The sequence below is a fragment of the Pygocentrus nattereri genome, chromosome 19 (assembly GCF_015220715.1).
Source record: "Pygocentrus nattereri isolate fPygNat1 chromosome 19, fPygNat1.pri, whole genome shotgun sequence".
NCBI lineage: Eukaryota > Metazoa > Chordata > Actinopteri > Characiformes > Serrasalmidae > Pygocentrus > Pygocentrus nattereri.
The window spans coordinates 16,114,166-16,126,379 of NC_051229.1; the positions used below are offsets into that span (position 1 = coordinate 16,114,166).

The window sequence follows — 12,214 nt, forward strand, 5'->3', positions numbered from 1 at the left end:
CTGCTGATGTCTGTTATACTGACAGACAGGCATTATTGCAGCCTTCATCAAGTAATTTTTCTACATGTTATGCTATTTTTTATCTTGAGAAAAATTACAGATTCAACCCATGAGCAAAATTCTCCATAAGCTCATATCAAAGTCAATCAGATCTTCCACTAACTAGATTCTGGATTTTTCCATTCCATTTTTCCATTCATAACACTGCAACCTGTGTCATTCAGCCAGGGCCTTTGTTTTGACCACATTAAAAGCCAACAAACTTCAACATAATTAGATATTGTAAAATTTTATTTCATGGCAGTAGTATGTGTGTGTATGTGTGTCTGTCTCGTATGTATGTGTACGTGAGTTGAGAAGCTATCAAAAAGAAAAAAAATATATATTACACAAATAAATTGAGGGAACATCAGCGGCACGACACGTAGAGAGGGAATCAGAGAGTGAAGTGGGGGGACAGGGAGGGGGGGCTGATGGTCGGTTGTCATGGTTACAGGTTTTGGCAGCACTGCAGTTTGTTGCCTTTTTGCCCGTCTGTGGTGGGCGGAACGCTGATGTCCACCACGTTGTTGCCCGGTGACTCGTCGTGGGCTGACCGGTCAGCGATCTGCTTCTGTGATACAATGCGATAGATCTCTGCAAGATAGAACAATGGAGCATTAGCATGCACCAATTTATTCACCGTTCTACTACCTATTAGGCACTATGTGTCCCAGTGCTTACACAAGTGTTAAACTTCCAATGTATATTTTAAAGAAATGGTTCAGCGTTCCCTCATTCCAAATGTAGCTGATAAGCCAACACGTGTTTTGTGTCCAAATTTTGTTTCTTAAATAATACAGGTAATTTATTAAGTAGAGGTCTTTTTTGGTGCAACATTCGCTACAGAGGCAAACAGGATTTGACTAGGTTTAGGGTAATGGAGAAAATTTGTACAGCCATATCTAAATTGTTAAATGTTCTTAAACTTAGCATATGGGGCAACTAGGGTTGTGATGTAATGGAATACAAGTTTTAGAAATATGTGTTTGTAATACAAAAGCTATGTATCTGTATTCAGTTCATGTTACATTTTGTAAATGCAGTATTGAGAATACAAAAAAGGCTATACAAACACTGAAGTTACTGCTAAAGCCTGAGTAAATGGAGAATTCAAAGTAATGAGCCACTTATTGATCTCATCATTACTGAGCTCTGTTATAGACTGAGTAGATTGATAAATCAGTGCTATGAGCCAGTTATTAATCTTAGTGTTACTAACCTTTTCTAAGGAATGACTGAACTGAACAGTGTTCTCAGTAGTTGGCATGTTCGCTAGCGATAAGCTTAGCATCAGTGTTGTTCTGGATTTGCATTTTGTGGCAAGTTATATATGGGTAATTAACTGAAAATCACATAGCTACCTACTTTAAAGTCAAATTTGCAAGATTTTGTTAATGATATATGGTGAGTTCTTTGCTTAGTTCTTGATACAGCAGTGGGATTATGGGGGCAGCAGTGCACTGATGCAGGCAAAATAATGTTAAAATAATGAAACATATTCATAGAATAATTACAGGAAAGAAAACTGCCAAACACTAACAGCAAGGAACAGCGTGTAAATTAAATAAGGAAAGCTTTTGTCCACCTGCCTTATCGAAACTTATTCTAAATATATTATCAATACATTACTTTTATGTATGTTATGAATATATTTAGAATACAGAATATGAATATATACCCATCACTATTTCTTAAGTATTCAGCCCAGTACTGGAAGCAACAAAATAAACATAGTTTTAGAATTTAACAGTACAGTTCCATCAAGAATGCTAATGTTCCTAACACTGAAAGAACGTGAACAGCCACCACTGAGCATTGTGCACACGCTTATTAGTGGTTATTAAGTTTGGATGATAATGTATATTTAGATAAACTATTGTTTTCTGCAGAAATATGGCAATAAACAATTTTATTGTGATCCAAATTGTTATTGTGATTATGAAGTACCACATCATGGGCTCTGTAATTAAACCTAAATCTTATTATCCCTGATTATAATTACACAGAATTATGAAGTGTGCTAGCTTCTACTACTACTTAATAATTTATGATGATATCTATATACTGTACAGATATGCAAAATTGTTGACATCCAGTAGTTCTTGTTCGGTTCCTTGGAAACCAAAATATTGCCAAACTGGCATGTTGGTACCCTTCTTCTAAACAGCACCAATTTCACTCTCAGTTGGAGAGTAGGTCTCATTACCAGAGCTTATTGCTTCATTTGCATGTACGACATCACAGCAAAAAAAAAAAATCAGACATAGTGCAGATTTAATATTGTCAGTTATTTATATGAATGTGACATTTGAAATCAGTTATTGGCCCAAAGCTAGTGGTCACTAGCACGCATTCATTATTAGCCATATTAGCATATTTGGCTGAACTACTCCTTTATTTAACATGACAGTTCATTCACTCTGGTATAAGTGAGAGAATGCTACTGCTATGGGTAAAGCTGACATTTCAAAGAATAAGTTCCGAGCTGAGGATACTATACTTAACAATCATTCACTCATTGATCTCTGCTTCTCATTTCTCTTGCTTGATAAGGTGCACAGAATGGATTTGGAAGCCTGTAAAGTCGGTAGGGCTGTTGTTATTTAGTGCAGCCTTGAAATGCGATACTATTAAAGACTATAATGTAATGAACTCCGCACTCGGAGAAGTCACAGAAATTTCCATCGAGTTCTTTAACAGGACGCTAACCAATCTCAGATCATGATCAGTTTTCTGCTAGCGGTCCTCACATTCTATATCCAGTGTTCACTAATGGAATGCTGTACCACGAGTCAGTGTATGCTTAATATGTCACAATACCACTGCAATAGAAATGTCACACATCTTGCAGCCCTAACACAATTTAGATTTTCCATAATTGCAGTCTGCATCCTCATTTAAACAAGGTTGAAAACAACAAGAGAGCAGTATTTCAGCATTCATCTGCCACTGACAGTTGGATTTGAAATACTGTCAGTGGAGGATCCATATGCTTACTTTCGGTCTGTGCTAAAGTCTGTCATGGCATAGAAATGAATAGGCCTTTAGGGGATTTTGGCTCTTTCCATCAGTGTCTGTTACACTGATAGGTGTGGGGGGGCTCCATAAGCTCCAGCAAAGTGACAAATTCTCCATGTCTAGGTGATACAGTTTTATAGATTTTCCTTCTGACCTGGTTCATTAAGCTTGGTCATTGTCTTGGCCATAAGGTAGACTACTTGACATCAACTCATTGATCATAATGGTGGCCACAGGCACCTTGAGAATAGAAGTCGTGCATATTCTGAGATAAAATTTATAGCAAAGCCCAGTTTAGGTGCTGTTTAACTAGAAATACAGCCACAGCCTTTGAAATCCTCATAATCTATGTTAGGTAACTGCTTGAAGATGCCATATACTAGAGTTGCACAGTAAGCTATTGCAGCTGTCATAAAAATCGTAGATTATATCTGGAGGTGCATAATAAACTATGGTAAACGAACATATACAACAGCATTTTGCATTCAGACTGTGCCTTCAATTTATGGTGGTAGTATGAGAGGAGACTGAGGGAAGGGACTTGGGCTGGAGTTCTCAGCAGTTTCTGTTTGGAGCTAGAAGGATGGTTATGAACTGTTTTAGGCCTTTTTCAAGCCGTTTTCTTAGCAGCAAGTTTTGGTTCAGTTTAGATTTTTTACAGCATTTTGTCTTTTCACAGTGAATGCTGTGTTTTGTTGCTGTTTTATTATATGCTACAAACTTCTGTAACGGCTTATATCACTTGCAAACCCAGCTCCATTGCTTTGTCTATGTTCAGGTGCTTGAACGGCAGTTATGTGCACATTGACCTATCCATGCTCGAGTGATTACACGCTGATGCATACTGGGTCATACATCTCTCACAAGACTACAGTCTGACAGATGCTTCGCAGTCATTTTACGACCTGACATAAACCTGAGTCACTGCTGCAGTGGATTGGACTGGAGCTGCTAGCCGGCTTGAGCAATATTCACACCCCCGTTTTTGAGTGGGAGTAAATGCTCTGGCACTTCAAACTGTTAAACAGGGAAGTCATCATTTTTTGGGGGGAGGATAAACATGATGTACCTGTTAGAATGTTCTTGAATGCCTCCTCCACGTTGGTTGAATCCAGAGCGGAGGTCTCAATAAATGACAGATTATTTTTCTCTGGAAGAGAAACAAAGCTGTTATTGTGTCTTGAATAACATGAATAGCATGCGCACTCTCTTCACTTCTAAATATGAGGTCACCAGGATCATCTTAAAATTGTTCAAACCTCTATGAGCTGTGCTGAACCTCTCTTTTACTGTGTATACTAAAAAGTCACCCTTACAATCATAATTGCCACTGAGCACAGCTTTTTTCAGGAGATATTTTTTCAGGAGATTAGATATAAGATAATCCACTTGCATAAGGAAGGGGAAAATCAAAGTAAAAAATTTGGGGAAAAAACAGTCATGCAAAACCTGGTAAACCACCAAAACTAGCACCATCAGATAAGCAGTGCTTAAAGCTTTCATCTCTGAGAGAGAGGAGAAAATCAAGCTCCACTCCAGCTTCAGATCTGAAAAAATCCGCAGGCGTTTCTGTCCATCCTTCCACCGTCAAACCTCAATGCCATGAGTCTGAAAGGATGTATAGTTGTCCAGACATCTTTACTGAAAAAAGGAAATTTGCAAATCAAACAAAAAAGCTGCTGGTGTTCTCAGAACAAAGGGCTGCCCCCCCCTCAGAGTCCAGACCTCAACATCATTGAAAGTGTTTGGGATTACTTGGATCTTGAGCAAATTTCAAACCAACTTTGGAGGCATGGAAAATATTCCTGCAGATTTCTTTGAAAACCTGAAAGCAAGTCTTCTGAATAAGAACAAAACAGTAACAAAGGTAGAGGGAACATGCTAAACACTAAAGAAAATGTCATATACAATATATTGACAAAAGTATTCACTCACCCATCCAAATCAATGAATTCAGGTGTTCCAATCACTTCCATGGCCACAGGTGTATAAAACAACCTAGGCATGCAGACTGCTTCTACAAATATTTGTGAAAGAATGGGTCGCTCTCAGGAGCTCAGTGAATTCCAGTGTGGTTCCATGACAGGACACCACTTGTGCACAAGTCCAGTCGTTAAATTTCCTCGCTAATAAATATTCCAACTGTGGTATTATAACAACGTGGAAGTGATTGGGAACAACAGCAACTCTCCAAAGTGGTAGGCCACATAAAATGACAGAGTGAGGTCAGTGGATGCTGAGGCGCATATTGCATAGAGGTCACCAACTTTCTGCAGAGTCAATCGCTACAGACCTCAAACTTCATGTGGCCTTCAGATGAGCTCAAGAACAGCATAGAGAGTTTCATGGAATGGGTTTCCATGGTCAAGCAGCTGCATCCAAGCCTTACAGCACCAAGCGCAATGCAAAGCATGGAATGCAGTGGTGTAAAGCGCCGCCACTGGACTCTAGAGCAGTGGAGACGTGTTCTCTGGAGTGATGAATCACGCTTCTCCATCTGGCAATCCGATGGACGAGTCTGGGTTTGGCGGTTGCCAGGAGATCAGTACTTGTCTGACACTTGTGCCAAGTGTAAAGTTTGGTGAAGGGGGATTATGGTGTTTGGTTGTTTTTCAGGAGTTGGGCTTGGCCCCTTAGATCCAGTGAAAGGAACTCTTAATGCTTCAGCAGACCAAGGGATTTTGGACAATTTCGTGCTCCCAACTTAGTTTTGGAATAGTTTTGGAAACTTAGGAATAGTTTTGGCATGGCCCCTTCCTGTTCCAACATGACTGCGCACTAGTGCACAAAGCAAGGTCCATAAAGACATAGATGAGTTTGATGTGGAAGAACTCAACTGGCCTGCACAGAGTCCTGACCTCAACCCGATAGAACACCTTTGGGATGAATTAGAGCGGAGACTGAGCCAGGCCTTCTCGTCCAACATCAGTGTCTGACCACAGTAATATGCTTCTGGAAGAATGGTCAAAAATTCCCATAAATACACACTTTAACCTTGTGGAAAGCCTTCCCAGAAGAGTTTAAGCTGTTATAGCTGCAAAGGGTGGGCTGACATCATATTAAACCCTATGGATTAAGAATGGGATGTCACTCAAGTTCATATGCATGAAGGCAGATGAGGCCATACTTTTGGCAATATAATGCATTTAGTTGTTGAAAATTCTGTGTAATTTTCTGTAAATATATGATTCTGCTTTAGTGGGCACTGACTTGCATAGTGTAGCTCTCTGTAGATTAAAATGCTGCTTTTGTAATGCACATCATTAGAATAGCTAAATATATGTAGACCCTTAAGTAAGGCAAAAGAGAAATGTCTAACAAACAAAAAACACCCCTAAAGGTATGACTCAGTATTAAATGACACTGTATCTTTGATAACATGTTATCCTTTATGTCTTGGCAGTTCTATCATCTCAATTGGATGCATCAAAGTTTTGGCACCAACTCTTTGGACTGCATTGGTTGAGCATACTTCAACTGTGGAATGCAAATGTGATGTCTCAGAAAAACAACTGTAATCTGCAGTCACAATCTGGGGGTCAATGCGCAGCAATGCTAAACAGGAGTCATAACTGACCTATCCATGCTGTAACCACAGATTGTCCAGCCTTGTTTGCCAGGTTGGAAATGCTTTACAGAATGCTGACAAAAGTTCAACCAAATGAGAAACTGTACCACACTTTGAGTCGCAACATAATGTTACATATCCTATTTAAAATGCTATGCCATTAAGCTGAACTGTTGTGTTGTAGCTAATTTAGACAAACTAGAGAGACCAGAGATGAATTTGCCACCATGATAATGGTAGCTCAATAACACCACAGAAACATTTGATCTATCCTTACAGTGTGACCGTTAACAAACATAGAAAATGAAAATCATTTAAAATGACAAATGCACCGCTAATTTATGAGATACCTTTACAATCCACAGTGGAACTGTATATGACCCTGATGTTTCTGCAGAACACAAGGTGGCTTAAATCAAGGCCTGATTTCTGCAGGACAGTAACCACTGGGTCTTCCAGCTTCAGATTTCTGGGTCTTGTTTTTTTTGGACCATATTATCTGTTTTTCACTTCAACCTAAACCTCTTCAGCTCTTTTTATTTCTTCCTTCTCATCCCAGGAGTACCTGCAAAGGCTCTAGCCTCGTCGGTGGGCACTGCCCTCAGGTGGCGCAGGTCGCTCTTGTTGCCCACCAGCATGATGACGATGTTGTTGTCAGCATGATCTCTCAGCTCCTTCAGCCAGCGCTCCACATTCTCATAGGTCAGATGCTTGGCAATGTCATATACCAACAAGGCACCAACAGCACCGCGGTAGTAGCTACAGGAGAGGTCAGAGATACAGATCAGCCGGGGAAGGTTACGTCAGGTGCTTTCTGGTTTCACTGATTTGGCTTTTGTGGTATGGCTGTGATTGACCTTAAAGGTATAGTCCAGTGTTTTTCAACCAAATCTCTACACTGAAAAAATAAACTGCTGTATAAACATTGAAAGTGTGAAAGTTTTGGTTCCCCTGGTCAAATGATGTTTTGTTGTTCATGGTTAAAAAAAAAAAGTTACACATCCTCTACAGAGAACACTTCTGCACATTTTAATACACGGTTACTGTTTATTTGCCAAATTTAACATACTGGGAGAAAAACATAAAATGTGGCCTGTGCAAAAGTTATAGCACTTTGTTTTATTATTTTCCAATATGTTAAACTGAACAAATAAACAGTAATTGTATGCTAAAATTAGCTAAAAATGCCACATTTGAGTGTGTTCACTGTAGATGATGTGTAAATTATTTTCACTTAGACAGTCAACTAACCTGACTCAGAGTGTTCACACTTTTGCCCACGACAGTACAGTGGAGTCAGCCTATATCGATCACAACATGAAATGCAATTGCTGATGGAACAAAATTGAAATATTTCAGTGAAGTTTATTTGGTTTTCATTGAATGGAATTTTCTTTGAATCCAAATACATTGACATGTATTTTGATTCATTCTTTTCTGCATTAGGGAAATCTGTTACTTGAAGACATAGTTGATTAATATAATGTCAGTGTGAAAAATGTTTCATTTCTGGAGTATGTCCACCTCATCTGTTGCGTACCATATTGAAAAGGATGCACTAGCAATTTGTAACCTAATCTTTATCTGCCGTATTGTAGCATACGACAGACAGAGAGGATTTTGATGATTCTTGGTAAAACAGATGACTCGCAAAACACTGATTATTAAAGCCTATTACAAGTGTATTTTCAGTTAACAGGTTTTTTATTCTTGTAAAAAGTACAGGTAAACATGGGGAAAGTGTGGTTATCAGCCATATGATACAGATGGGGCAGATTGACTGATATCTACTAAGATATCCCTTCATTTCAGAGTGACTGATCTGATCTCTTTTAAAATCTCAAGGCTAGGATGGAAGGTACCAACCTTATACAGTTTGTACTTAGTAAAAGGATGTAATACCCATTCGAAACACACTTACAACAGAAGGCAGTGGGCAAACTACTGTTGGCCTCTATTATAAGCCTGTTTCCAATGAACAAAGTTTTCTGTTCACAAGTACAGAGAAACCCATATAAATGACTGTTCATGGTATGCTGCAGATTCAGCAGATAGAGTTGAGATTGAAAAACGCTGGAGTATGCCTTTAACCCTCTTCTAAGCCTCCTTAAGCTGTGTCAAAGGGAAGTCACTATTACCCACTTTATTTAGCCCCTTGCCCCCTCTTAAGCCTGCTTAAAGAATGTGAAATAGAAATCAGTATGGTCTACTAGCACACTCACGCAGAAGTGATGGCCCTGTAGCGCTCCTGACCGGCCGTGTCCCAAATCTGCGCCTTTATCGTTTTGCCGTCCACCTGGATGCTGCGGGTCGCAAACTCCACCCCGATTGTGCTTTTGCTCTCCAGGTTGAACTCATTTCGTGTGAAACGGGACAGGAGGTTACTCTTTCCAACACCAGAGTCTCCGATAAGAACAACTGTATAAATTGCCCACCAAAAAGGACAAAAGTCAGTGGGCAGCAGCAAATACCATCAACACTATCACCATCATGGAAGATTCCTGTGTACGAGGTTGAGCCAGAGACTACATACTGCTATACCATTCACATTATATTAATGAATGCACAGCTAATGATGGCATTCTATGTATTATTAAGTAAGCTTGGACAATAATGCAACTTCAGGCAAACAGTTATTGTCTACAGAATGATTGTGATAAATTATATCATTATGATCCAAATTCAGTTATGATGTTCCACATGTGAGTGAAGTTTGCACTTTGGCACTCTTCTTCTGAACAAGTACATCCATTTTAGCCTCATTTAATGCACCAATTTGGCAATATTTTGGTTCCAAACCAAGCCAACATGGAAAACCGCTGGATGTGTAAATGGTTAAAAAAAATCATGTGGCACTTGACAGAGAAGAAAAGAACAATAATACATGCCATCTGTTCAAAAACAATAAGCAAAGGTGGTTATACTACCAGTTTGCAGGCACATTTTACATTATCCAGCTTAGAATGATAAAACTGTGTCTGGTCTGTGTCTGGAGGGGTTCTATCAAATCGACCAACTGCAAACCAACTTGTTTTGTTTGTGTACCCCAGTATTCCTTGCCAGACAGAATGTCTACTGTCTGATCTTTTCAAGTAGCATTCAAAGTATGTATGTGTCATTAAGGGGGAACTCCACCAATTATTCAAAAATATTCACATAATCAAATGGTTGAGATGTAAATCCTTCAGATGCAAGTCCTTCAGAGTGGTTTAATGTGAAAAGTTCTAGAAAAATTCTGATTACCTATTCAGAATTGTTCACAGTGGTGGTGATAGGAACCAGACATCTGAAGAGCTCATTGCCTCTAAAAGCTCCCTCCCATAAATGGTATCACATGAAATGGTTCGATATACATTGCCTGATGTCTGACACATTGTTTTATAATAGTTTTGTGGTAAGGTTTTAGCTTAAAATGTACTTTAATCCATTTAGTTAAATCCACTGATGATGGAGGGGTACATGCAAAGTGCAGAAGAAAACTTTCTCAGATTTATGATTATTATACCATCATCAGCAACATTCAGAAGGCATGCGTGGGTTTACTGGTGGGTTTGGAAAATAAATAAAATGACTACTATCGTGTTGTAGACATTGCACCCCCTGGTTCCTTTCACCACCACTGGAAAAAAATCTGTACGCTTCTATGAAATGTACAATCTCCCATCAGACCACTCGGAATGACTGTTTACATCTCAAGGACTGAATTATTCAGAATTTCTGGAAAAACTGGTGAAATTCCCATTTAATTAGTTGATGTTCCGTTTATATAGCCTTTGTAGAAGTGCAGTCTTTTCTCCTGTATATATTTTAGACTGTCCATAGATTAAAATGATTGTTAATTTTATTAAAAACACGTGGCACTTGACACAGAACAAAAGAACAGTAATTTGCATAAAACTAGCAGGAATTTAAATGATCACGAAGTCAATTATCAATCCAAGGCGACTGCTTAGTACGCTAGTATGCGGCTTGGGACGCAGGCCTTGTCGACTGTGATGGAGTGACCTATCCCAGAAACACGCAGAGGAGCCTCCACTCCTCAAGCCGTTTTGCATTTTGTCGAATTACTTTGCAAAGCCTTAACTAGGCTAAGGGGGGGGGGGGGTTTCCTAGCATTCAATCCCATTGTTTGCATCTTCCCTAGCAAACGAAGCAGAACTTTGTCCTTTAGGAAGCTGCTAATGTGACAAATCAGCCTTTTAACCCTGGGATGAGGTTCAAGCGTGCTAATCACAGCTAACGTTAGAGAAAGATGAGCACTGCTGTTTTCCTCCAGTGTAACGGGTTGTCAGCAAGTCAGAAAGCGCTAGGAGAGAATATGATGATGCAGGCTTCTTCTCCGGCCTATCCGTAGAAGCTGACAGTGGACATGGCTTCGTTACTAGGTCACACTTTTCTCAGCCATGTCCTTTGTGATCACGAAGCTGAAGTCCGATTCTTATTCGCCAGTTTCTGGTTAGACTTTTCCCGTTCCACCTTAAATGGTGCGGCAGTTTCATCCGGAGCCTCTGGCGCTAGAATGTAATTGCTGGACCATTTAAGGTGGAACGGGGGGAATTGGAACCAGGAGCTGTGAACATAAGTCTCGTTTTGTGGTCGGTCTTTCCATACTGGCTGAGGTAAAATGCGTCAGCATCGTTCGGTCTAATACGTGTCAAAAACAGGCTGAAACCGCTACAATAGACGTTTCTGAGATTCCCAGTTCATCTCAAACAGCGCAGACGAAACGCACAAAGATCCTCTTTTTTGTGGGTCATTTGTGATGCACAGACCCCACCAGCCTACATTCTGCAGTCTCCGTGTTCAGTGTAATGCATTAGACCCTGGCCTTGTCCCACACACCCGGCCTGCCTGGAAGCAGCCGAGCAAAAAGTAAAAACAGATGTTTCGTCGATCGATGCCGATGCCTGTCGATGCCTCTGCGGGCGTTGCTATGTTGCAATGACAGCTATTATTGTGGGCACAGCGGCAGTGATGGCAAACAGGATATGTATGGGCAAGCTGGTGCAATTTAGAGGACATTCTCAAGCTACGATCAAGATTACGATATGCTCCTGAACCCACGTCGATATCTGCCCAGCTTGGAAGACAATAGAAGGATTATGAAGCCATAACCTCACCAAAGAGGGAGAATGCAATCCCCAGGATTTACCTTTGAACAAGAAATCGTATTCATCGTCCCTGTTGCCCATGTTCCAGAAGACCGCGGCGAGCCTGAGTCCGAGGAGAAGCACGCAAGGCTGCGGACCTCGTATCGAGTGCTGGGGAAAGAGGTGTGAGGGGGGAAATAAAGTTAAATAGGAAAGACAATGCACCAGTGCTGGCTGTCATATAGAGCTGACCGCAGGAAGAGGGATCTCTCGACTCTGCAGAAGGGGAGGAGTCCCGGGGAGGAGTCTCATACCGTCCGCTAGAGGGCGCCGAACACGCCACCACAGTGTTGCAATGAGCCCCGCTGACAGGAAAGGGGAAGCGGCAGTGCTGCTGTTATGCTAACCTTTATTTGCATGTTTTCTTATTTCTACACAGGGTGAGGCTAAATACACTGACAAAGTGATGGCTGAATATTGAATACATTGTCTCAAA

The 12,214-nt window shown here is 40.4% G+C and overlaps 1 protein-coding gene across 1 annotated transcript; it reads right to left on the reverse strand.

Annotated features, from left to right (window-relative positions):
• Positions 1 to 272: 272 nt before the first annotated feature.
• On the reverse strand, positions 273 to 12,005 carry rab11bb (RAB11B, member RAS oncogene family, b). Its single transcript, XM_017697142.2, has 5 exons — positions 11,781 to 12,005; positions 8,851 to 9,046; positions 7,194 to 7,387; positions 4,130 to 4,210; positions 273 to 636 (listed from the first exon to the last, which is right to left on the reverse strand). Exons 1-5 carry the CDS (start codon positions 11,818 to 11,820, stop codon positions 491 to 493), a joined length of 657 nt encoding a protein of 218 aa, XP_017552631.1. The 5' UTR covers positions 11,821 to 12,005; the 3' UTR covers positions 273 to 490.
• Between the last annotated feature and the right edge of the window lie 209 nt (positions 12,006 to 12,214).